The sequence below is a fragment of the Bacillus rossius genome, chromosome 6, assembly GCF_032445375.1.
Source record: "Bacillus rossius redtenbacheri isolate Brsri chromosome 6, Brsri_v3, whole genome shotgun sequence".
In the NCBI taxonomy this organism is placed as follows: Eukaryota; Metazoa; Arthropoda; class Insecta; order Phasmatodea; family Bacillidae; genus Bacillus; species Bacillus rossius.
Window position 1 is genome coordinate 9705847 of NC_086334.1, and position 27907 is coordinate 9733753.

The 27907-nt window shown below is 38.2% G+C and overlaps 2 protein-coding genes across 8 annotated transcripts in view; one reads left to right on the plus strand and one right to left on the minus strand.

Moving 5' to 3' along the window:
* Positions 1 to 11109: 11109 nt before the first annotated feature.
* On the plus strand, positions 11110 to 20991 carry LOC134532588 (adenine phosphoribosyltransferase). 2 transcript variants are annotated; one of them, XM_063369146.1, is made up of 4 exons: positions 11110 to 11507; positions 14801 to 15038; positions 17049 to 17127; positions 17819 to 20991. In XM_063369146.1, exons 1-4 carry the CDS (start codon positions 11422 to 11424, stop codon positions 17953 to 17955), a joined length of 540 nt encoding a protein of 179 aa, XP_063225216.1. In that variant the 5' UTR covers positions 11110 to 11421; the 3' UTR covers positions 17956 to 20991. The 2 variants fall into 2 exon arrangements, with proteins under 2 accessions (XP_063225216.1, XP_063225218.1); XM_063369148.1 differs by lacking the exon at positions 11110 to 11507 and adding an exon at positions 11551 to 11639.
* LOC134532587 (TBC1 domain family member 31) overlaps positions 17563 to 27907 on the minus strand; it is a 29782-nt gene continuing 19437 nt past the window's right edge. For all 6 annotated transcript variants that reach the window (XM_063369141.1, XM_063369144.1, XM_063369143.1 and 3 more), the window contains exons 16-22: positions 26777 to 26979; positions 26018 to 26149; positions 25168 to 25299; positions 23874 to 23991; positions 22262 to 22309; positions 21600 to 21734; positions 17563 to 17982 (exon numbers count right to left, since the gene is read on the minus strand). In XM_063369141.1, coding sequence (XP_063225211.1) covers positions 21601 to 21734; positions 22262 to 22309; positions 23874 to 23991; positions 25168 to 25299; positions 26018 to 26149; positions 26777 to 26979 — 767 coding nt within the window. In that variant the 3' untranslated portion in view covers positions 17563 to 17982; position 21600. The remainder of the gene's footprint in view (positions 17983 to 21599; positions 21735 to 22261; positions 22310 to 23873; positions 23992 to 25167; positions 25300 to 26017; positions 26150 to 26776; positions 26980 to 27907) is intronic.

Sequence of the window (27907 nt, forward strand, 5' to 3'; positions counted from 1 at the left end):
TGCGGCCAACTCGTAGTCTTTATTCCTAGTTACGGCTTTCCGGCGTCTCAGTCCGGTCTCTATTAGTTAACTACTCTATTTACAAAGTCAATTCCGGGTAAGTTTGCCAACGCTGCCTATAAACACTCGTTGCCGTATGCGGACGACGTAGATGTCGACCTCCACTCTCGTTGGTCCGACTCGCTCCTTCGCCACTCGCTGAGCGAGTGTCCCTAATCGAAAGTCTGCTCCCCTCACTATTTACCTTCAGGGGGTATTCGCCCACCCCTGAGGACGTCAAATTTGATTAGCAGCTTTCCTCAAAATTACTAACAGAGCGAGTTCCTACTCGCTCCTGGCGAGTTTTTTTTTTGTCGTGGCGTCTGAGGCTAAGTCCGTTTCTTCGTGGTATGCCGTCTGCGGCTAAGTCCCGATCCAGAGTGAAAAAGTTAAAGTTCCACTTACGGCCTTGTTGGAATTCGGCTAAGTCCCACCTCTGCTTCGGACGAAGGTGATAGACTCAGGAGGTGACGGCGCAGCCGCCGCAGGCAGAGTCCGATTGGTGCCTCTGGATGCAGGGTGACTGTCTCTCGTGGCGGAGCAACGATCCCTTCTGCCCCGGGTGCAGATTTTTCTAAGTCGGCAGCGTCGTGGTGCAGCGAAGTCTCGGGCGTCGTGGGCGATGGCGGCAGCGTGACGATTTGTAGTCTTCTTCGGAGCGGTGGTGTAAGCCTAAGCCTCTGGCTACTAGCCAGGCACTTTCTGCTTGCTGCTTGTTAACAAACCCGTATTTATACCCGGCGAGCCCCGAGTGACATCATCAAGAGCCAATCATCACAGACCCGAAGTGACATCATCTAGAGCCAGTTGTTGCTAAGGGCTCGGTCGCATGTGAGCCTCGGGTAGCCTCTGCCTGTGAATCCCGGATTTCCTGGGGCCTAGGATTTATGCAACCTCTTAGACTCCCGTTTATTGCTGTTGTCCTGCCTTTTAGGGAATTCTCGTTAGGTAGGAATTTCCTACCATAACAACGTGGTTCGTGTCCAGTTCGGAATATGACAAGACTTGTGCAGCAGGTGTTCAGTCAGCACGGTCTTGAAGGTAGTTTCAAACATGCTGTTTTTGATAATTTATGTTTTTGTAAAGCTTCTGTAGAATTAACCCTTAAAAATGTATTATATTATTGTTACTAATCCTCACCTTTCAAATGAACAAGAAAACAATGCTGTCAACATTAAAAATAAAGAAGTGTGTAGCATGAAAGCATTCAATAGGACTGGAAACAAATTGGTGCAAAATACAGGAAAATGTAAAAATGGATTATTTTGTAGACACAGTTAATGCATCTTTATGTATTCAACTGTCTGAAATGTTATTATAATATTTGTAAGTATGGAGAGAGGTATAATTATTGATTGATTCTGTTATATGTTCAGTATTAGAATGAGGTTTTCAATACATACCCCATCAAGAATTTACTAAAGGTAAGAGTAATTGTGGAAATGAGTGGAGAAATACTTCAGAGTGTGCCAAGTGAGCTATTACCTACCATTATGCTTTATTCCGAGCGGGCTAGTGATAATTTAAACATCCGAAATCTGTGTGACAAGCCATCTGCACGGGTTGACTGAGTAAATAAGAATATTTCAAAGCTATTGGCCCTACTGTTAGTAAAATTATGAAAATGTGCTATTATTGGAACTGGTATAATGAAATTAATATTTGTGATAAAATTGGCCAGTATCCCATTAATGAAAGTTTGTCTTACAAACTTTTCAACAGGGATTAAATTTATTGTTTAAATACATCCCTTTATTTTTCATTTAATTTATTTTGTTTAGCTAAATGCTAAAGCTACGTACAGAAACTGTATAAATTATAAGTTCATGGGTTGAGAGGAGCAAGTGGGTAAGGAGAAGATTGGAATTAATTATTACCATTTTATGATTTGGTCTTTCAGGATTTCTGGCAGTGATGTGAAAAACAAGCAATAAGTATGATACATTAACAGTACAAGATAATTAAACAGTGAATCCTTTGATTAACTCAGTATCAGTTTTCAAGGGAATGTTAGAATGTGCAAAGCAAAAATAAAAGTTTCCAAAAGTGTGGCTTGAAAACAATAATGGCTTCTAGTGCAAAAAATCTAATTTTTTATATTACTTACAGTTTATGTTTTATCATGTAATTGCATTGTGTTAAGTTTAATGAATTATTTTTTGTTATTTATTTTAGGTTTGCTTTTACAGATTTTTTGTACTTAAGATTTAAAGAGGTTTAGTTATAATTTTGAAAACGAATTTAAATTTATTTTGAGAAAAAGTGTAACTTTACATCAGTGAGTCACTAGCTCCCGGGTGGGCCGCGCTAAAACTCTGCTGAGCATCGCAAGCCCTCGGGTGGGCCGTACGAAGCCACATCTGGAAGCGACACACACTGAGCGAACAGTTGAGTGTTGCGCAAAGGACTCGTGCGTATGCTGTGACGTGGTGCGCATGCTTGCGTGCATGGAGGTTTTTTGACCAGTGGATTGCGACGATGACTGTGACTTGTGTTACAACTGCGGTTGTGTTAAGACAAATGACTTCTTGCTTGTGAGTGTTGAGAGAGACGATGGCCTGTGAGCACAACTGTTCTGCTTTGCGGATTCGAATGAAAACAATTTGGTCGTCGCTATTTATTGCTCACGTATGATGGGCAGTGTGAAGCTTAATATTTTAAGCTTCGCCTTCGGAAGTGCTGACGAACAAACTGTAATACTGTCTTGGCCATTTTATAGTTGGTGTTGGTACATCACATTTTGGGAAAAACCGAGCATTCAGAAGTATTTTTATTTTGGTGTGGAAATCAAACTGAAAAGAAACAAAGGAAATTTTTTGAGGTAATGTTTTATACATGCAAGAAATAAAAAAAAAACAGACTTCTGTTGCAAGCTCATGGTGTGATTAAGCATGCTTAAACAAGTTGAGGCCAAAAAAATTCCACTTACATGTCATTTTAAGACAATATCTTTAATAGAAAGTTATTTATGGTCTTGGTTATTTTTTTTAAATATATATTTTTGAAGTTAACTTTAGGCGTGTTATGAAAAAAATGATAGTGAAATTTTAAGATGCACGCGCATCACTGTAAATCAAAATTAACAGGTTGAAGCTTCCAGCTAAACTGCTCATTATAGGTCTCGAAAAAAAAGCTACCAACAAAATAGAAATATAACCTATATTAGTCGCTCATGTTCGCATGCTCATCGCCTATGATCACTGTTTTCATATTTATAATATTTATCAAATGTTTCTAGTTTCTACATTCATAACACGTGTTTTAGTTTCATACAAGTGCGAAATATATATATACTAATAAATTATATTCAGTAGTGATTTAAATGGAATATTTTAATTAATATTATTTACTATTCGTAAATAGTAAAAAAAATTGTGCCTTTATACTTTTTCAAGTGCTCCAATATAATTGAGGTTAACTATGACGTCGTACCGACCATGGCCTCTAAGCCCGTGCTCCGCACCGCTAGTACCAGATCCCATTTTCGGAGCGCACCCCTAGCCCAGCGGGAACGAGTCAGGCGAGCGCCTCGGGCGTGACCCCAATAGATGTAAAGAAACTTAAGGGCACGAAACCCCAGGGGCTGGAACCACTAAAACAATTAAGGGAAAAGACATCAGGACAAAATTACTAATTCCCAGACATTAAACAAGTGCGTCGTAGCCACTCCGTGCGAGCACCGCACGCACGGAGCAGACAACATACCTCATTAACATTCACCACGGCCACTAGCCTTAATTAAAGTGCCCGTGACAATGATCAAGTCGGATTAGGAGAAATCCCACTAATACTGTTCACAGGGAAACAATAATATTGTTTCCCTGTGAACAGTATTAGTGGGATTTCTCCTAATCCGACTTGATCATGTCACGGGCACTTTATTATGTTAATAAATTTACAGTCACCAACTTGATGCCACAATTCAAATAATTAAATGCTCTAAAACAATTGTTAAGCCTTAAGCACCCAATTACCAGGTGCTACCTTTAATTGGGCACCTAGAACGTGTTTTTAGCTTATAATAGAGCAAATTAAGTTAATGTAAGTTTTTGGCGCCGACTCACAAAGGAGGTGAAACTTTCTCTCCCTTGCGAGGCGGCCATGTTTGGCAGTCTCCAACCACTCCGCGCCAGATCAAGACGTGTGTCCGTGAGCAGCCTTTCACTTTGTTTCACCGATCGTTGATTCTGTAGTCATCTTAATATCTCAACCTTTACTTTCAATTTATAGCTGCTCACGTTGACTCGGCGTGTATTTTGCGGGCGCAGGCTTATCCCGTCCGCCTTCGTTAGTGGTTCCGTACCGCGTCGCGGACCATGCCACGTACGGCACTGGCCGACTCCAGCCAACACGCTTTCGATAAACCACCGCGCATACGCCTGCCGGCTGCAACCACAAGTAAGTGTAAGGTGTAATTTAAGGTCACGCTCACTGAGCCACCCTAAGACAGTTAACTCTCGGTACTGGCCATCTCCAGAACACTCGTAACCGCACTCCGCGAGACTGCAGCTGAGACTGTGTTGTGTTTTGTTCTGTAATCAGCGTATATTCATGTAACTGTACACAGGGCCGGTGCAAGGTAAATTGGCGCCCTAGGTGAAAAACCTTAACGCCCCCCCCCCCCCCCCCAAACCCGGGCCGGACAACCCCCCAAAAAGTTTTCCTTTCCTCAAAATACATCACGTAAGCCTAAGATTTTGTCAGCAATCAAATGTAAGCAGGCTTGTGTTTTTTTCTTTAATTTTTTACTTATTACAAATCATAAGCAGGTCACCGTGGACTTTAAATAATTACTTATATCAATATAAACATTCCAAACTGTTACAAAAATCCATTTTCATTTAGTTTCAATAATCGTTAAACATATTATATCAGCTGTTATGTGTCGTGCTGCGACGCCCCCAGCTACTTGGCGTCCTAGGCGGTTGCCTAGTTCGCCTATATGGACGCGCCGGCCCTGACTGTACAACGGCTCAGACGCCACTTAGCGCATTCACATAATGTTTGTAGTGGTTCTGCCACCACGTAGAGTACGCATAGGGAGTACCGAGTACTCATGCGTACCACCGGAGAATTCCGTTAATTAAATGTAAATCAACATGACCGGTGTCGCTTACGATTATTTCGTGCCACCCCGTCCTCCACACAGGCGAGCGGCCTCAGGGGATTTCAGGTTAGACTTAAAGCTGCGTACCTGGCGGGGCACGCGGGGGCAGAGTACCCACGACCCATCATCAACGGCCTAGTGTCTCACTAGCCTGGCGGCCCCCCGGACAACAGTAGCACCGTGACGCCCGTAGCGCCCGTCAGGTACTTCCCGGGCCTTCTACAGAGGCCGGGTGACGGCAACTATCCGTACGTATTATTTATTGATATAAATGAAAATATAATTATTTAATATAATTAATACTAAATAGTGTTAAATTATTAATGTTAAATATTTATTATTGGTTAATTAATATTTGCAAAATAAATAAATTTAATATAACATTTAATAAAAAATTTGTGATAAAAATAGAAATCGAACATCAAATTAAAATATTCATTTTTAATATTTTTTATTAAATTGAATAAATAATATCTATAAAAATAAATAAACAAATTTAATGAAAATTTTTTGATAAAATCAAAAGTGAATATTAAATAAAGAAAATAATAAATATTTAAAAATTAATCAACTTAAAATTTTGAATTTATTATTAAATTTATTTATTAAATTCTTTGAAAATATTAAATAATAATAAATATTTAAAATTAAGAATATTATTATATTTAGTACAAATTATGTCATATTATATATTTATTATTCTCTAAATTTTATTTGTTTAATTTTTCAAATTTAAACCGAACTTTATTGACTGTGCTGACTGTCTTTTTCCAGCCCTTTTATTATTTTATTGTAATTAATTATATGCATGCAATTAAGGGCGCGGTTACACGGGACCCTGAACTACTTCAGGTGAACATGTTTAAGTAAACACGTTTACAAACGCGAAAGTGTACGGTTACACAGTAGTTGCTGAAAAGTGTGTTTAGCTCTAAAACCGATTGTCTACTGTCAACGAATGACTGTGTTGTTGATCTCTATTTTGTAATTGTATCCAGAAAACGCGGGATTTTCTCACTTGTTTATACAGCATTATCAGCAGAAATGGAATGTGTTTTTTATATTGCTCAATATTTTTTTTACAAATCGGGAATTCAAACAACATGCACAGTACAATTTTTAAACTTATTTATTATTATTTTTTGAGCGAGAGTGCCTATCTCAGTTTTAAGAAAATTAAGGTCAGGATCAATTAAAAAATATATATTGCTGTCAGCCGCGGTCTCGTGTTCGAGTCCGGGCGCGAGTTCTAGCGGGGTGGCTGGTCTGGTTAACGTTTTATGTTCCGGGAGGGCGCCAGGCTAGCTCGGTGTCTAACCAATGGGGGTTCGTGGTTCGTTGCCCCAGCGTGGTCCGCTAGAACCGTCTGCGGTATTGCTTGGGAATTTACGTTAAAGAAGAATGTGTGGGATTGCCGTAGTAGCGACGTGCCTTTATTCAAGGGATTGACGTCACACCATACAATTACTGAGCACAGACATGCCCCTGAGGGCTACTTGTCCGTTGCGGGGTGCAGGCCGGTACATGTTCAATGTTTCGTGGCACTGGTTTCTCGGGTAACAGTATGCAGGCCAAGTACACTTGATGCAAGAGAGGCGCGCACAGATGACGTGGCGCAAAGTTACATTAACAAAGTACACTTAATGAAAATTAGGCGCGCACAAATGACGTGGCGCAAAGTTACGTTAACAAAGTACACTTAATGAAAATTAGGCGCGCACAAATGACGTGGCGCAAAGTTACGTTAACAAAGTACACTTAATGAAAATTAGGCGCGCACAAATGACGTGGTGCAAAGTTACGTTAACAAAGTACACTTAATGAAAATTAGGCGCGCACAAATGACGTGGCGCAAAATTACGTTAACAAAGTACCCTTAATGAAAATTAGGCGCGCACAATTGACGTGGCACACAGAGTTTGTGGGTGACTGGAGTCGGACAGTCCCGTAAGCGATTGTTTCTACGCGGTTGCCGTGCCCACTGGGGTGGTACACGCACCGCCACTAAACTTGGCGAAGTTTCCCTTGCGGGTTTGTGGTCAGCGCGAAGGCGCGTGGCCTTAAGAAAGTTCTGTGGTTTGCGGGAGACGGCCCGTGCCGTATGCTGAAGAACGACCCTGCGCACCAGGTGTGGTGCGGGGCGTCTTTACGTTTACGCGGTCGGATTAGGTCCTGAACCGTAAAAAACGGACCGGGCACGCACGGAGAGGTGAATAGAAAAAGGTTTGGTTTATGCTAAATGACTATATTTACCGGACGTTACTTGCGATGAAGACAATGGTTGTGGTCTCTCCGTGGGACGTAGGTCCATCCCGGTCCGCGAGTCGAGTAGAACTGCGGAACTGGCATGGCGTCCGGTGGCGCGTCGGCCCCTGCCGCGCCAAGCTTGACCTCATTACGTTAAAAACTAAATGACTGCGTCTGGAAGAGACTTTGAGGTCGCAAAATTCGTAATTAATTGTTTGAGGGGGAATGGGTGTGGTTCGTCTCTAGTCCACTCGGATTTAGTGTGCTTTATAATAATAATGTCTGGTTTGGCCGTTCGGCTCGGTGGCTCGCTCGACTCGGGTGGGCCACGGCCAGGGGTGCGTTCCGTTAGCGGGAGAGTATACTGGCGGTTGCAGGTCGGGCTTAGGGATGGTCGTCGGTCGGACGACGTCAATATATTTATAATTATCTGTTGATTTTTTTTGTTGCATTCTGTAAAATATTACTCGAACTTGTGCCAGAAACACTTTCCATCTTGAATTTCTGCAAAAGACTGTTTATATTCTAAACAGCCAATCAGAGGCTAATGTAGAAGATATGTCGATCTGAACTACTTTGCCAACCTGTTTAAGTTAAATGGGAAATGGCCTCGAACGAAACATGTTCAGACTGTGTGTAACCACACTCAACAGCTGAACATGTTCACCTGAAGTAGTTCAGACTCCCGTGTAACCGCGCCCTTACATTCTATATTGCACAGACCCGAATACTCACGTTGGCAAACCTTCCTTTCACAAACGAGAGAGCCAAACCCGAAGTTCCCCGAAGTTCATGCTAGCTTTTTTTTTTCGTTCTATCTCATTATATAAACCGGCGTGGCATTAAATTTTGCTGTCGATTAGGATAGGTTAGCTACATTATAAATACTTAAAAACATTGTGGAAGGTTGGTTATATTAGGTAAGTATAGCTACATTAAAAATACTGTAAAATCTTTTATGGTTGCTTAGCAAATAACTTTTTAATATGTAGCTATCCACGGCTAGGTAACAGATTACATTATTTCACAGTAAGTATCTTTAATGTAGCTATCCTAACCAAATCAACCGTCCATAATGTTTTAAAGTATTTATAATGTAGCTAACCTAACCTAATTAACCATTAGTTATCATGTGTTGTATATTTATTTACAAAGAACAAAAAAAAAAACCGAAGATGCACGATCGGACGTTTGGCTCTCTCGTCTGAGAAAAAAGCTTGCCAACATGAGTATTCGGATCTGTGCAATGTAGAATGTACATCATAGGCTTTCCTGGATCAGCTCTCTATTGAGTGCCGCCCAGAGACTTTTTGCAATTTTGTTATGGAGTACCTGATCCAAAGGACCTTTACCTCCTGCCTAAGGCTTGCTGGAAAACATAAATATGGTACTTTTAAAATATCATAAATGATATTGTTAAAGATGATAGTTTGTAATTAATTTGATAGCTTAAAACTTTAACAGTTACCATCATTTAGTCACAAGATGACAGTTGTGGTGAAGAAACACTAGTGCCAAGATTTTTGAAGTATTTTTGGGCTCAACCCTCTAGATAGTATATTTTATAATTAGGTTCGCTGATTAGCAGGCAAATAAACCAGTGAAAAATTATTTCACCTTAATTTGGTAGCTACATATTTTTGTTTTGTGATAATTTTTAAAAAATACATTTCCTACTAATTTATATAGAATGTACTGCCGTCACCCGACCTCTGTGAAAGGCCCGAAGGGTACATGACGGGCGCTACGGGCGTCGCGATGCTCTTGTTGTCCGGAGAGGCGCCAGGCTAGCGGGCTGCTAGGCCGTTGGTGTGGGGTCGTGGGTACTCTGCCCCCGCGTGCCCCGTCAGGTACACGGCTTGAATGTAACCTGAATGGTTCTACGCTTGACTGTGAAGGCCGCTCGGCCGTGTGGAGGACGGGGAATTACAGAAAATGATATACGAGTTGGCGAGAATACATTTAATTTGTGAGTTTCACCTGGGGTCCATGTGGGTACACGGTATACTCTACAAGTCCGCTCCGCGGTTCAGTCCCGCTACAAAAATTCTCACCATCACTACGTGACAATGGTTACCGCGGCAGTCTCGCGGGACGTGGGTCGATGCTCGCTGGAGACGGCCAGCGCCGAAAGTTAACGGGTGCAGGGGGGGCTCCTAAATTCGGCGAAACACTTATGTGTGTGCAGCCGGCAGGCATATGCACGGCGTCCTTAAGTATAAACACTTTCGCTGGAGTCGGCCAGTACCGCACGTTCTGTGATACGATACGTCGCGGTATCACGATGAAGACGGTCGGGATAGGCCCGGTTCCGTAAAATACGCGCCGAGTCGACGTGGGCAGCGATGAATTAATAAGAGGTTTTAAATTTAAAGATTTAGTATAGAATAAAATAATCAAAGAAAGAAAACTTGGATACTGCCCACGGACACACGTCTGTTCCCGGCGCGGAGTGGTTGGAGACTGCCGAACATGGCCGCCTCGCAAGGAAGAGAAACTTTCTCTTCTTTGTGAGTCGGCGTCAAACAACTTATATTAATTGAATTTACTCTATTACCAGTTAAAACATATTCCAGGTGCCCAATTAAAATGTAGCACCTGGTAATTGGGTGCTTAAGGCTTAACAATGGTTTTAATGTATTTAATTATTTAAATTGTGACATCAAGTTGGCGACTGTAAATTTACTAACATATTGTCCCACTGTGAATTGTTTTAGAGGGATTTCTCCTATTCTGACGTGATCATAGTCACTGGCATTTTAATTAAGGCCAGTGGCCGCGGTGACTGTTAATGAGATTTGTTGTCTGCTCCGTGCGTGGTGTACTCGCCCGGAGTGGCTACGACGCACGTATTACATGTCGGGTAATTAGTAATTTCGTACTAATAGCTTTTCCCTTAATTGAATTATGGGTTCGAGCCTCCGGGGTTCCGTACCTTTAAATTTCATTATGACTATTGGGGTCACGCCCGAGGCGCTCGCCTGACTCAATACGGCTGGGCAAGGGGCGCGCTCCGAAAACGGGATACGGTAATGGCGGTGCGGAGCACGGGCTTAAAGGACATGGTCGGTACGACGTCAGAACTTTTTATTAAAAAAAAAAAGGGGGGGGGTGGGTGCATCTGTTAAGTCGGTTTACGTCCGATAATTTTACATATAACGTCATAAGAAACATTGATGAAAAATTGCATACTTTTAAATTTCAGATAATATTTACAGTTTTTTCAAACTTAATTTAAATAATTTGTTTAAATATAATCACGAACAATTAGTTAAAAAGCCCGCCTTAATCTGTTTGATATTATAGAAGATTTCCTCACATGGTGGTTGGCCGGTTCTTGCATGCTCGGCTCAGGCGGAACATGACAATGAGTCGTGCTTTTTCGTGCGTGCAGCCGGCGTTCATCGATTTATAAGACGTCACGTCAAAAGTATCATGAGTTTTTTTTACATAGAATTTCTTATTGAAGAATTTATTAATCAAGTAGTCCGATCGTTATAATTAAATTATAATTATTTTAGCCTACCACTAAACCCCTTGGTTATTGTTGAGAAATTTTTTCTAGTAGTTATGGGCTCACCCAAAAGAAAGCGCCTAATGTCTCGCAAAACAATGTTTCAGATTCTATTGTAAGAGTCGCACTTCTACATCTTCTTTGATACAGAATGACGTATGTAATTTTAATGGCAACTGGCATCCAAACCTTATCAGTAGCCGGTGATGTTGCTCTAGGGTCAATAATTATCAGTAATTCGGGAGTGAACTTTGACCCATTGCATCCTTCACAACCCCACCCCCGATCACCTTTTCCGTAACAACCAAAGACTCAAAGTCTTCACAAATATCTTTCCCAACAAAACATTTGGTTTGAGGCTATCAGGCGGTATTAGCGTTAATGTTTACCATTATTGTGTGTTGTGGCTATTAAAATTTTTTTGCAGTACTCTACAATATTTGCTAATACTTTTACAAGAGTTAATTACTTCATAGTTTGTTTGAACCTTTAGCGATAGCAGTTTTTGAGTAAAATGGAAAGCTCCAGTGATGAACTAGAATACGTAAAGTCTCGTGTAGGTAGTTATCCTAATTTTCCGAAGCAAGGAATATTATTCTGGTATGTGAATTATTGTTTCCATATATAAAAGAATGAATGCAGTAGACGTATGTTGTCCGCATTTTGTCCAACCATGTTGATTTACTTATCCGATTCACCTAGTTTCGCATGCAAATCATGGAGGGCAGCACGGTAAATCGTTATGGATATTAATTTATCGTATCATCTTTAGTTAAAGACGAAATTAATAAATAAAACTTGTATAATTTTTTTAAATTTAACACACACAGTTGCCAAACCTATGTTAATTCTATGCAATTCTATTTGGAAACATGGGAATTTTATTATTTTTAATTTTTATATTTAATTCTTCTAAGGAAATTGTGTTATTTCCAAAACTGTTTAAATGATAGGTTAGTTTAGTAACATGAAAAAATAGTAAACACGTTTTGGTCAATAATGAAACATTTGCTCAAAAATACAATTCCCCCCTCCCCTTCTAGTAAAGCTGTATTAGTGCATATTTAGGCTGGTTTTATAAGCTTCCAAAAGAAGAGACACATTTTAGTCGATGTTGCACAGTAATAGCTCAACATAAAAGGATGTAGACAGCAGTTGACTGGCTGACCAACAGACTTTCGTTTCATGGCCTTTTGGACTTTAAATTGCTTCTTCGAACATTCTTGTTTTGGCCTTTATAGGTTGTTGAAGGTTAGCAATTAGTATGGGGTAATGTGTGAGTGTCTACAGATGTTGGTTAGGTTATTTGATGTCTTAAAGAGCACAATCAGTAGTACGTTTTATCCATTGGGTACTGCTGTAATAATGTAGGATATAGAGGGGTAAATATTCTGGATATTTGATTATCCTTTGGAGAGGTGGGTGAAAGTGAAAAATTTACAAATTGTAAAACATTATCCAGTTTCTAAAAGATGCCATTAATTTTAACACATGCCCAGAAATTTTACTTGAGTAAGATCTGGTGAATTGTTACTCTTGGAATGTCACAAAGGCAAAATTGGCAAGGAGAAATCCAAAAGCCTGTCAACACAACTCCTTCGGCACAGCTGTGTCATGACAGGCATCTTAGCCAGTCAGATGCCAAATACCTCATTGAGCAGGGCCTTAAAGGGTTAAAAAAAAAGAAGCATAATTTATGGGGAAAATTGTATGCCATGGGCTGTCATACCAAGTGTCATGAAAGAATTTTATTTTGTCTGATTTTGCCTGCATTTATAATAGTCTGTGTGCATTGAGCACTACACTACTTGAGCATGAGTGCATTCTCTCGCACTGTCTTATCAGAGCAATCTGCTGGGTGGACAGGCCGAGTGCGTACCCTCCTCACTTGTCCTCAGCACGTAGCAGATTAAAACCCTTCAGCTGTGTTTTATTTTGATTTATAAATATTGAGTGACCAACCATATCTACAATCTACATGTTAAAACATCTTACTGATTACATGCAGAGAAGGCCATCATGTATTAACACCTTGAACCTCCATGTGACAGGTGCTTCAATCTGTTTTTATGCAATAATATTGAATATATTTGCGAAACTTTACTATGCGTAAAAAAAAAACAACTATATTTTGGAAGTCCTCCGTAGCAAAAAATACTCCTTTTTGAAAAACTTAATATGAATATTTAACGATAACTATTCTAAGCTCATATAAGGGGAAAAAAATTCTTTTTCTAAGGAATTAATATGATTTAATAATTTTTAACTTCATCAACTACCTCAAGAAGACATGTATTAGGTCCCTTTTAAATTTTCCACAGCTGCCAGTGCTAAAAATCTCAGTATGTTGTTACAGCAATGTACAAATTATGCAATGTTTGAAGTAAACTTGTACCAAAGGCTATATGGTTTTGAAATACTATAAATTCCTCTAAATTAAGTTTAACAATCGAGAACAGATGTTACACTGAACCCTATGAAAAATAATGTCATTCAGATAAAAGCAAAATATCAATACTCTTCGTAATGAAATTGAATTAAAAAAATATATTAGCATTCTAATTCCTTGGTAATTGTACTTACTGTAGCATAACATATATATTATATATTAATTACAGCACAATTTTTCCATAACATGAATTTACCTCCACTAGACAAGATCGGAGAGCAAACATGACGTAACACTTATCTGCGATGTTATCCTCTAGGTGTATTTTAAAATAGTAGTGCATATTGTGCAGGATAATGGTACAACATATATAGTAAAGAAGAACTCAAATTAAATTAGCAGTCTTATCACATTTACTATGTGTAGTTGAAATAAGGCTACTACTGTTTCCCAAAAAGCTAATTAACACATTGACAAATACACAGAATCAGGTACATACCATTTATATCAATCTGTGATCATATATAATGTTTGATCAATGTTGCAATGTCTTCTGATAATGTATCAGCACACGTCGTTTGACAGAAATCCTAACACCTCGCTGGTAAGTCTGCAGGAGAACAGCAAATGATAGAAAATGTTCTGTTTTTTTACCACAATGCTAAAACTGGAACTTGTAGTCTGTGTGTAGAAAATGTTTATTATAGATGGTTGGAATCTTTCACTAAACAAATCTATATCTCAATTATGTAATATTAGTAGCTCTTGATTTGTTTATCTACTATTTAAATAAGATGGTCCATTTCAAAATAGTTCATGTCAATACCATACAGTGATATCACAGTAGAAACGAACTCAGTTCTGCCTGTCGCTCAAGTTATTTCTTAACGAAGAATTTTTCAGTTTACTCTTCTGATATGACTTTCATTACAACGTCCAGATGCACAATAAATGTATGGATCAATATTCAAGACAGTTTTTTTGAATAGTAATTGAATTGGTGAGCTGAAAAAGGTACATATTCCAAGAATAGGTATATGGAATATGTACCTTCTTCTTTAAATGTGTACCTATTTCTGCTTCAAATTCTAGAAGACTCGCTAACATCTATTTCTGATGATGGTTGAACACATACTAAAATGTTCTAAAATAGAGCAAAAGCTCAAACTTTTTACATACAAATTTTTGTTTTGTAAATAAAATTTTTTTTTCACCTATTCGAACAAAAATATTTCTAATGAAATTAGTGGCCTGAAGTTATAAACATTAAATTATAGATAATAGGTACAAATAGTAATGGAATAACATAAATTTGTTGCCGAAAATATTACTCTGTGAACAAAGTTAATTTATATTACGTGTCATATCTTTTAAAACTTTACTCTGCACTAATAAATATTAATCTGATAGATGCCAAACTAGAATAAATAATTCCAGTGCACTTTGATTTTGGAAATGGCTGTCGAGGCTTCCTTGACGCGGGTGGCGACTGTTTGCCCTGCAGGGACATATTCTCCGTGCTGGCCGACCCAGAGGCGTCCAAGAAGCTGCACGGACTGCTGATACGGCACGTGAGAGCGAAGACCCCGGGCGTGCAGGCGTTCGTGGCGCTGGAGTCGCGAGGCTTCCTGTTCGGCTCCGTGCTGGCCCTGGAGTTCGGGGTTCCCTTCGTCCCCATCAGGAAGAAGGGCAAGTTGCCCGGGGCCGTCTACCAGGAAACGTACCAGCTCGAATATGGCACGGTGCGTGCTCGCTCTCTCAGGAATTGTTCACACAGGAAATTGAAATTCTTTGTGCAAGCAATAAGTTGAATTTGTATCAAGGTGTCTTATTATTCACTCACAAAAAAAATTGAAACTGAAGGAGTGGTCACGAAGAAGTGTTGGAATGAACAGTAACATTGCTTGAAGTCACGAAACTCAGTTAAGTGTGAAATTGCATTTAGTTTTTGACACCTCACTTAAGTTTATAGTCACACCAAAAAAAAAAAATATTTGGATTCAGTCCACTTAAACCACGTAGAAATACTCTCTGAATTTTTTTTTATCATTTTAACATAGAATTATCATTTTCATGTAAATAGTAGATTTATTTTATATTATGTTTGATTTTGCTAATTATATACATAAAATTACCATGTGATGTAAACATGATGTATGAAATCTTATTACAGTAAACTCTCACCAGTCCAGGGAGAAGAGAGTGGGTTCTCTGGGAATATTAACCCTCACATTTTTGAAAAATTTGGATTTCTTAGCAATGTTGAGAAAGTTCTAAAAATAAACCAGTCAGATTTTGTGTGTGTGCATTTTGAGAGAGTGTGTGGCCATATCTCGATCAGTGTTGATGGTTCTTCTTTCCACTTTTACATCGTTTAAAATGTCCATGAACTGACACCACACAATTATCACGTGTCAAACTTAAAATGTTTTTATGATGCAATTGTGCCCCAACATTTTTTGGCATGAGATTTCCCACACTTTAAACTGCCACTGTCCTTATACAAACTGCTGTCATTGTCAGTGTTTGGAAGTGTGAATTATATATTCCTTCAGCCACCCACCCCCCCAAGTAAGATTTGCCAATTTTCTTTACTTGTTGAATAAGCAGGAATTCTTTCTGTAGTAGTGCCGAAATAGGTGGGCTCTTTAAGGGGTAAAAGGGGAGGAAAGAGACTGCTGTCTTGCCCTCTCCCATAGTAATAAATTAGGGCAGAAATTATATTAGTCAAAAGACTGCGTGGCCACAGCAGTGCTGTATTTCTAAAGCACCAATAAACAGACACGGAGCACAAAGACTTTGCAGGCTAATCTAACACTCAAGTCATGACGGCAAGCCGGCTTAAGACATCCTCCCACACTAGTCCAGGTTTACAGGTGTGCACATTCTTGTACAACATTATTACTATCGCATAAAAACTTATTGCAATTCAAACCTGATTTTGCTTAAGATTTCAATGTGTATTTCTTCAAGAGCATCATCTGATGATATTAATTATTTATTTCTGAGGAGTGGTAATTGAAAGATCCTATCTTGTTTTCTGTGTTTTTTTTTAAATATAATTTAAAATTAAATTTTTTGTTTCTTTTGAGCATAGAACATAATTTTATGGAATACCTTGTTACTAACAGTGACAGACTGCTACAAATGTGACAATACTGTTAATAGACACTAATTTTTAGTCTTAAAAATAAGAACAAACATTAAAAATAAATAAATTAACAAATTATAAAAGTAAATGAAATCATCAAAACCTTTGATAACTAAAGATGTGTAAAAAATAAAATTTTAATGTTAACGAATTGTGTAGTATCAAACTGGTAATAGTGCGACACACACTTCTTAACTGCTTTAAAGAGTCTTGAGTTATTTGCTGTTTCAGTTACAAATATTGCTACATCTTACAGTTTTATAACATTGATATTTATTTTTGATTTTACATCTTACAAAAAAAATCATCTCTCTCTTAATAATAAAACTATGTAAGCAAAGAATTTTAAATTTTTCAAGCTAATAAATTTCACCTGCAGATACATTGTGGGTGCGTACTAGAAGCTGACCGTGTACTGCTCTAAGTGTCTCGAACTCTAGTTCCCTTCCGAAACTTTCATATCAGATCCCATGGAACTGCTGTCAGTGTTCCTTGGAAATATGTATTCACTTGTCCTCCTAACTCGGGACTATCTGCTTGTCCATTTTCATGTGACATAGTTATTTATGAGTATTAATAGCATTCATGTTTTGTTTTGCAGGATATTTTGGAAGTTCAGAAAGACAGTATCACATCTGGACAGAAAGTGGTGATAGTTGATGATCTGATAGCAACAGGTGGTAAGTAGAAAACATGTTACATCATTTTTTCTATTTTTTTTTTTGCCATCCACAATTTTAAAGGCTGTAAAGTCCAACTACATCAGTTCATAGAACACAGTGTGCCACATACATAAAATTGACACATTCTACTTACATATTTATGAGAATTCCTCAAGTTATTTGCAACTCATTGGCACATACAAAGATGCTTCTTCCAGAAGGAAAGCAGCACTTGCTTCCGTCAGCTGCATCCCAGAATGCAACAGGGAAAACAATAATGTCCCGAGACAACCCACAAGCAAACATTCCGGGAGCGACTCTGCGAGGAATGGAACCCGCGTTGCCTTAGAGAGAGACAAGCAGTCTGATCTCTGAACATCTCAATCAATGTGGCCAAAACATAATCAAGACAATTTTCACTACTTGTGAGAGGGGAAAAAAAAACACAAAAAAAATAATTGGTAATTTAATGTTTTCATGTAGCTATAATCAAATTTTGAGTCGTACAACCATGAAGATGGTAGTAGATGACAAAATTGAGGCCAGTACACAAAACCAGAAACAAATTTATCAACTTACATACAAAAATTAAATTGCACTGAAAGTTAAATTATTTTTTTGATGAGTATTCAAACTTGCTTCACTTTTAATTTGAGGATGTACATGCCTTGTCTATGCACAAATGATAAGATAAAGACGTGAACGGCAGGAACGCTGGAGGCAGGCTGCCGCCTGGTGCGTCGTTGCGGGGCGACGGTCGAGCAGTGCCTGGTCATCATGGAGCTGACTGCGCTGAGGGGCAGAGCCCAGGTGTCTGCCGACGTGCACTCCCTCATACAGTACTGACAACCCCCGTGGCGCGGCGTCACATTCCTGCAGAGAGAGCACTGTTAAGTTTGTAAAGTTTTTAACTGTCTCGCTGGTAAGCAACAAGAACATGTTATGCTTGTTTAAGTTAAGAATGAATTTTATTTTTTGAAATGTTTACTTTAATAAGTAAATGCAGTGATTTTTTTTTGTTTGGCATAGTGATCATTATTACTTTATTGCTATCTAATAACTATTCTCCAGAGGCAAGATTATGTGGTGAATAGGAATAATATTGAATTAACACCAAAGACAGTATACAAAATGTACGTAATGAAATTCGTCAGAATTAACTACTTTTATCCATAAAAATCTTCACTTCATAAATTGTCCTTTAGACCTTTATTCATAGTTATTAGATCTACATTAAAAATTCATAAAAAGTAAAAAAAAAAAGTTTGTTGGAAATAATTAAAAGTGAAGTAAATTAAGTCTGTCAATTACTATGTGCTTTTAACATTGCATAATGATTTTTATACACGTCAATAGAACATATTGTAATAATAGACTGTGATAAAAACCAAAACTTAAATTTGAATCTTTATCAGCATGAGAGAGAAATTAAAATCATGTGCAGTTTCATAGTTTCTTGTTTAGATACATAAAATATGATTTACACCACAGCACAGAATAATACCAAATTATTATGATACTCATAAATACTGGGATGAGAAAAAGTTCTGAGATATTAATATATAAAGCAGAATAGAGGTTGACGCTTACTTTTGAAAGTTCCCTCCACAGGAAAATATTTTATTTCTCCTTCATCAGTATCACTTTCACTAACTTGTTTTTCCCCCTGAATCCTTAGCCCCCACATATTATTCTGGCTGAACTTCTACGCATGCGGCTGCAAAGTTGTTAGTCTGTTTGACAATGTACAACTTCGAGGTTATAATTACTATTAGAGGTATTCTTGTTTTTTTGGACCTGAGATGCAGATATTAAATATGTTTCGACACATCACAAAAAACAGGTAGATAATTGTAAATCCTACAAAAAAAACTAAAACTTAAAATTCCTTTAAGCACAAAATGTCTTAATATGTAATATAAGATTGAGGTAAACGTTAAATGAAAAAGTGTAAATAGGCACACCAACATGAAAAATAAAAAATTCACAGGGTGCGTTACCTTAGCTAACATGTCGTAAACTTGTAGGTATGTTTTTTTCCTTAGGTTTGCAGACAATCGAACATACCCTAAACCATGTTTTCTTTGTAAGTTACGTAATTATCCTGCAACCTAATATTCTGTTTACATATTTTCCCCCAATTATTGATGGAGAAAATATACTCATTAAAAAAAAATACATTTTAATGATGTTTTATATTGTGTTTGTTTTTTGAAGTCAACTTTAATTTTTTTGAGGTTATATTTCAGGTCTACCCCTTTTCTCGTGAGCGGTTTTTGCAAGAAAAAACCTCAACTTATATTTGGGTTTACATCGTAATTCATAATTTTTACAATTCAAACTATTTAAAATTTAAATACTCATTAGTCATTAAATTTTAGTAGTGATGCAATTAATTAATTAATTGTAAACATAACTTATCTCATCAGATAATTTATTATTCTATTTTTAATCTTGTTTTGTTATCTCCAATGAAATATTTCCTTTGCAAGAGAGTGTGTGAGAGAGAGTGTGAGAGTGAGTGAGTGTGTTTTTTTTTGCACTGCTCAGTTTTCTGCAACTTGAAATCCTTTGCTATTGTGAATGGCAATCATTATCCCTAGTTGAGGGGTAATAAACTGTTTCTTGAATGTTTATTATGAAATAGTGATGTGTCTGTCCCGGTTCTCAGTTCCCTGCACTATAACCCAGCACAAAGAAACTTAAATATCAACTTTGTACCATGGAAAGCTTCACAACTAAAACTTTTCCATAAAAATACGGAAACTTCAAGGTAAACTGCCGTTGTAGGGGTATCCATATTGCAGGCAATTCATGCACACGTTTTTCTGAGTTCCCTCGCAACCCTGTGACAAGTTTTTAGTAAAATCTTTAAAAATTGCTGCGGCAAATAGCCAAACCATGTTTGTACCACGGGTATGGCATAGTATGCCCCTTGGAGATACCACGATTTGTACCATTTCTTAGCATAGTACTCACCTTGAATGTAATGTTTTTTTTACATGGTTTTTCCTATAGTTACCATAATTTATGGGTAGGGCCTGGAATTTTTCGCGATCGCGAATGTTGTGAATTTCGCATGAAAACGCGAAAAGTAAGTACATTCGCGAAAACCACAACATTTCTATATTACACTGTGAATATATCCCCGAAAAGTACCATTACAGTAGAATCCCGCCGATGCGACCCCCCTCTGATGCGTCCATTCCGTTTATACGACCGTTTTTTGAGAAACAGTGAAAAATTTGAGCAGAGAAAGTCGAAAATTTGAGTAAAATCGGCTGAAAAACAAGTCTGTTACACTTTGTTAGGCGCTAAGTGTTCACGTTTATCTTGGCGAGAGCTGTACTGTAAGCAGGCAGGCATACAAAAGACGGCTAAAAATAGATACCAACCCTATAGACTGTCCACGCGCAGTGTCTAGCCAGCTCGGCGCGTCCACTATCGCACGAAAAGTCGTCTCAGCTATCATGTTATCTTACCCCCCCCCCCCCCAAATTCCGACTTTAAACCACCGCTTTTCTAATTTAAAAGTACCGCTTTTCGCATACTGAAAACACCGAAATTTTCCAGGCCCTATTTATGGGTATGACCTACTGTACTTGTGTACCTTCTGAGAAATATACAGTAATTTAATATTACTTCTGTGGTCTAACATACTTTGAAAAATTCCCTCTTATATTCTGAATTTTTTTGAATAGCTAATTTAAACATTCACATTGCTATCGTGGTGTTGGTCTTGTGGTTAGCATGCTTGCCTCCTGACCATAATGTTAACAAAATGTGTTTATGTCCTTTGGTAAATGAGCCCAGAGTGCTGGAGTACCAAATACTATTGTACAATCAGTGTAAAAAGTGCATAAATAAAGACATGAATTTTAATTTGACCATAAGATCACTTCAGTGTTCATGGTTCAATCCCGAGCCACCACACTGAATTTTTACGACCCACAGATACACTAGTGCTTCCAAACGAAGACTTATTTTCTTTAATTTTTTTTTCCAGTTGAGGAAGAGCCAAAATTTATTGCTCCCACATTCCCCTTACTCTTTTCTAATCTGTGTTCTACACAATAACCTATAAATTAACATTGAACAAAGTTCATTATGCATTTAATATTAATTATCACAAAATGACGTTCTGTACCTTGGCTTAGTAGGTTAGTATGTTGCCTAAATGCAATATGACAACTGGTGGAGAGTATCACACTTCTAAGTATTCAGAGTTTTAAGAAGAGCAATTTACATAATGGAACTATGTATCTACATCTGTGGTGTTTATATTGATTGCTAATAAAGTACTTATGATACTTATCAATTGGCAACTTCTGTAGCTAGTGTTTCCTTAGGACCAAGATAGAAATCTGGTGTCACCTACTTAATTAACCTACTAATAATAATAATCACATTAATAAGCAACAAGTTTGCATTCTTAACTTCTTGCATTTAACACAATTCTCAAAAAATGGAAATCAAGGGAAACCTCTTACGTCAACTGGTGTTCAAAGAATTTAAGTGTCTTCTTGCAATGTTGGGAACAGCGAGCAACTTTTCTCTTGAGACCATGGCATCTTTGACGGCTTGCTTCTCTCTCCGGTACACGTCCCAACTACGTACCGATGTCGCTGTGAACATAACAGCGAGATGAAGGTAGGGCAAGCCATCACACACATCCAACCAACCACGCATCCTCATAACATCTTAACCCTCAATACCATTTTTTTTTTCTAGAATAAAGAGGCCAGTTGTTGCACAGTGTGCATTACTATTTATTAGAGGAGAACGAATATGCTTGACTCAACTCCACCCAGAAGTTTGCAGAGCTCAGTAGTAATACTTTAGAGTCAAGTCAAGTAGAATTCAGTAGTAATACCTTAGAATTGAGTTGAGTTCACACTTGGTAATTGTTTAGTAGAGATTAGCATTATATGTCATCAATGAGTGAGTCATTTGTGTCAAGTGAATAAGCAAATGTAGGTAACTATCAATCATATCTACCTATTTATGATTTCTTTAAATTTTAGTATGTATTTTATTCCAATGTGAACGTATTGGTTATTCTCAATATCAGACCACATCATGCCATTGCTCAAGAGTGGTCAAGAAAAGACGTGTGCACACCCCATCAGTTTCCCAGAAGTGAGCAACTTACCACCGAGTCTTGGCGCTTTCCTGGGTTCTCCAGTTTTGGTTTCTTTCTCTGTAACACCATTAATTACCTACATAAGAATACTTACAAATCAATGTAATATGTGATTACGTAACATTTATTTTTAGAGCAGTAATTATGAAATACTCATTATTCACAGTGCTACTGCATTAAATGCATTCTATAGCAGATTGAAGTAAAGGAAAAAAAAAAACTTGGTTTTCCACTATATTTTTACACAAAACCTCACACTTAAAATAATAATATACATTAGTAAGTGATTGTTAGAGGTAAGATTTTAAAATTTAAGCAAGTAGGCACTATAACACTAAATCTCACTTTTTCATTAAAAAAAAAGGGGTAAGATTTCACATTGAAAAATTGAACTATAATATATATATACAGTTTTATCTGTTTTATACTCCTAGTTGTTATTCTTACTATATAAGTTTTGCATTCAAGCATTTTTAGTTAGAGACAAGATTTAATGGTTTTATTTTCAGGCCAATTTCATTTTTTAAACAAGAGATTTTGGTGTTATTGTTTTTTTTATGAAATCTCTTTTATCAAAAAGATACTTAAACAGTGTCATTTTGACTGAAACAATCCCAACACCAGAGTGACAAAACAGTCACGAAATGTCTTAGCAAGCTGACTTTTCCAATCAAAAAGTGAAGGCATAGTAAATTTAATCAATGTTCAAAAATATAACCTAAACATTGTATTCAAATAATTACGTCAACATTTATCAATCACATGACTAATTACTTTTGTAGTTGGCTAAGTTAAAAAAGAAAAAAAGAAATACAGCCAACAAGTCATAATTGTTGAGTTAACAAAGATGGCGGTAAAACAATAAAGATGACAATTGCGTTTACAAAAGTTACGCCTGTTATGATAAAAACGTTGATATGTTTAAATGTTAATGACTAGATACATTTTTAATGATGATGCATCGAGTTAAGAAGGACTTCCACAAAAATACTTACAAAAATATCAAAAGCAGGGTAGATACCTGTTTTAAATCTTAAATGCCAAAATTAGCATATACATCTAAAAATCCTGAAATTATTAATAATATTATTAGCATTATAGCAGTTACTATTTTTTCAGGTCTCTAGTTACAAGTAGGGGGCTGAAAAAAGTGTGTGTGTGTATTTTTTTTCTCTTTCTCAAGAAAAGCATATATTATTTTATACATTATAATCTATTATTAGGGCCATAAAATTTAGTATCCTGCTATAGATGATATTTTTTGTTAATTTATTCTTCAGATGCTTTTTTTTTTTTTTTTTGTAATTTCCAACATAAATGCTATTTTAGCATGCTAAATACTAAAATAGTATTTATGTTGAAAATTAGCAAAAAAATCTCATCTTAAGTGTAAATTAACAAACAAAATCAGTAGCACAATGCTAATTTTTCCAGCCCCTAGTTATAAGATGTTTACAAAATACTGTTAAAAAAGAAGATACTCATTTGCTTAAAGATTACAAATAATTATTATCTTTTATAAACCTAAAATTTGCAGGTCCTAATTGAAAGATTTACCTCCGAAGAAGAGCACAGCTGCCTTTTAAGTACAACAGTTTCACACCGTGACTGCAAAACTCACGTTTCTGGTGTGCATCATCGCGACGTGTGTCCTCCTTGCGTCGCCTCCGGGCTATTTTCTCCAGCAAGCACCGCACCTCTGCTTCCAGCAGCCTCGTCTGCTCCTCCAGCTGTCGCACCTGCCGGCAAGCACGCACGCCTCACCTCGGAGTGAGGTCCACTGTACCGTCGCATCTCTCCTCGGCTCCCGGCCACAGCCCACCACCCTGACGAGACGTAACAGAACTACACAACCACCCCGCTGCCCAGAAACTATGAAGCTTTAGGCCATGCCACTATGATCCGTCACCCATCTGTCCGCCCATCAAGCCAAGCGATTCATGATGATCCGCACGTCCGTCAAATACTTTTCCACTTTGTAGCTGCCAATAGTATGCTATGCTTAATTACTGGTGAAAATTTCTCTTGTATAGGTAGATAAGAGTGACGATCATGAATGTTAAGCACTTATAGTCATTAAACTCGAGTTTTTTTGCTTTGATATTTATTAATTTAAGTTCAGTTTTATAATATGTAATTACATATACCACTTGTATGTCTTTGTCAATTTTTGCGTCAAAATAAAACAAAATAATGTGTTCATACGTAATGTAATAATATAAGTTAAAATCATTTATTGGCAGGAGCTAAACAAATAAACTTTAAAATATTTAAGATAGTAAAGGTTGCCAGCAATACCTTGCTAACATTTTGGATGTTATAATTCCATCCGTCCGTCCGTCAAAAGTTAAAATTTTCAACGAACAGACAGAAATTTAAACACCTGATTGGGTTGATGCAACGTGATTGACGAATGGGTGGGAAATGGACGGATGCGACAGATCATTTTGAGTCCAATTTTAGTTATAAATAGTTGCCAGTATTAACTTATATTAAAAATAAAAATAAATTTGATTTGTGATTGAACGAATGAATAAGCAAATTAGGGCTGAAAGTCTCAGGAACGTCAGGAGAAACAACGAGCAATGAGATAAGAAAAGAGCTGTGGTGAAATGAGTGGTGAGGGAAATGAGAGTACATATGCTGAGAAAACCAGTTGGCTTGCTTGCACTTGCAAAAAAAAAAAATCTGTTTGAACCCACCAAGAATGAAATCCAGATTGCTCTGTGCCTGACCTCAACTACTCAACCACTGTGGCCCACTGGGTATCAATCACAATCACGGTAGTGACTCCTTTATCACAGAGCTTACGAGATATGGAAGTGTCGAGCCAAGCTCTCTTCCCTTGAGACAGCTCCCCCCCCCCCAACTGGAGCACCTCCCAGCAGACACCACAGTCAGGGCTGTGCGTGTACCTTACGAGCCGTGTCTGTTACGTGCTGACTGCGGTGAGGTGGAGCCAGCTGCCTGGCCAGCTCCTGGTTGATCTGCTCCATCAGTCGCTCGACCACAGCGATGCTCGACGGTATGTCTCTGCCTTCCCTGGCCTGGAACACGCACAGTTCTTACCCCCCACAAACACACATGGTGCTCCAGGTGTGGGGTTTTGTATGCTGTAATTACCTGGAGTAAAGTTAACACGTAATCACTCTGTACCTCTGTTTATGTAACCAAAATTATACATTATATATTATATAAATAATATCTCTAAATAGTAGGCAATGGTGAAGTCAAAGAAAGGTGTTAAATGCTTCCAGTAGGCAGTACACAGTTACTAGTTGCCACATCAGGCTGATGGCACCATGCCTACCCTAAGTTCCCTTACATTACGGATAATAATTGCTGCAAGGTACCAGTGATCCAAGTAACGTGAACAGTAAATAATTGTCAAAAGAAATAATTGGTAGTAATTGCAAAATATTAAAAATTTTCAGCTTGCAAATTGTACAAATAAGATTATTAAAATTATCATGACACATGGCAAAAGTTCCATTTTAACAGTATGTATTTTTAATTAATCACTAGAGTAATGCATAAAAACCATTTTGTTTGGATTTATTTTTGATGTAACAGGTTAGTTCTGAATTGCAGCAATTAGTAGTATTTAGAATAATAATAAAAAAAAGCAATTTCAAAAACATGTTAACACATCTTTTTAGTAAGTTTAAATTACTATCCAAACTTAGCATATAGCATTTAACACAAACCCCACACTGGGCCTGTGCTTTCAGAGAACACATGTCACGAACTGTCTCGTACTCTCACCTCCCGCCGTCCCTGCTCGACAGGACTCTCCGGGACGCCCGTATCCTGCCGCAGCCTGGTTGCCTCCTGCCGGTCCACGTGGCTCCTCACCTCGTCCTCCAGTGTCGCCACCACGGCCTCCTCGCGACACCCCTGCAACCACACCTCAGCTCTACAACACTCTCCGGGACGCCCGTGTCCTGTCAGTCCAGGTAGCTCCTCATCTCGTCCTCTAGTCTTATAGTGATGATTAGTTTGGGTTTATAATCCCGTAGCCAGCAAGGTCATTAGAGATGGCGGTTAACAGCAAACCACAGAACATAGACGTCTTCTTGCAAGCTATTTCAGAAACCCACGGCTGTACCAGGTTTCAAGCCAGGTCCTCTTATTTACAGTTCAGTGCCTTACCACTAAGTCACCTATACCTGCTCCATTATCATTATACACGGTGAACTCGCTGTGTTCTGGACATCCTTGTATCGGGAAACAGTTCTATTGGTGCTAGTCACGAGGGATACCGATGCAATACGGAAGTTCAGCATAAGAAGAGGCTAGGATACAACATTTATGATGAGCATCTAAAGAGTAATAAACTGGCCCTGGAGTCTCAAGATTTAAAAACTACGAGAAAGTGTTTGAAGGAGCATGTGTGTGAGGTCGTGCAGACGAGAGGCGAGTGAGCAGGACAGCAGTGGGACGGAACGAGGATACAACGGTTCACTAAAACGAACAATGATTGGTTCGAGTGGACTGACGGTGATCCCGTTCAAGTAGCATCACCTTGAGCTTCATGAGGTCGGCGGCCCGGGCGAGGGACGCCTGCCTCTGCTGCATGTCGCGGCACGCTGCATGGTCCGTGTCTTCCTGCACAGACTCCAGGTCTCGCGCACGCAGCTCCTTGCGCAGCTCCAGCACTCGGCGCCGCTGCTGCGCCACGCGCTGCTCCTCCTCCAGCACCTCCGCGCGCAACGCTTCCTCCGCGCCTGCAGGCACGCACGCCACTGCTACCACCTGCTGCAGCACAGCAGCTTAAATACAGTCGGGAGTGCCGACTCCATAGAAGGCAAGTAGCAGCTTCAAGCTTGGTAAATTTACTTCAAACTATAGTCTTAAAGACAAAAAGTTTTTTTTTAAATTTTACCATTTTTGCAACAATCAGTGGACTGCAGTGCGACTGAGAGCATGTATCGACAAAGTCATGTTTAGAGGACATCATAGACAGTTGTCATATTCTCAGCTTCGACACTCATCTACATCAATGATATTACTGCTAATGAATTTATGACATGTAAAAATATTCCGACAAATAACATGTGCATCATCTTTATTACTGTCGTTTCTGATCCTGAGATGTGATTATCTAGTTTGATAGAAAATAGTTGAAGTGTTTAAAATTATACAGAGTTACTTACACTTACTACAAAATTGTTTGCATCGAGTGCATCAGTAGGTTTGTGATATGGATTGAAAAAAATTATATTGATCATAGGCCATAGCTGCAAATACTTAGGAAAGTGAAATTTATTTTAAAATTTTGGTTGTAGATAAGCTGACCTCACCACATACACATTGTCATCTCACTTGCCAGCAGCTACGATATTTTGGCGATTAATAAATTGAGTCAATGTACTTTTGCCTAACTAATATACCCTCTTTTATCGCATAATCATTGCACTCGCATAATCTTTACACTCGCATAATCGTCGCACCCATATTATTGGGCGTCAAAATTTTAATTAAATAAACCTCTTGCGTAAACGTCGCATAATGTTTTTGGTCCCGCTATTTAATTCCGAGCACTTTGTGTGGGTATTTTTTCCGTATAAAACAATGTATTTTAAAATAGAAATCTAATATTTATTCGGACATTACCTCTTACTTGTCTAATTAACGGAAATACGTAGTTGTCTG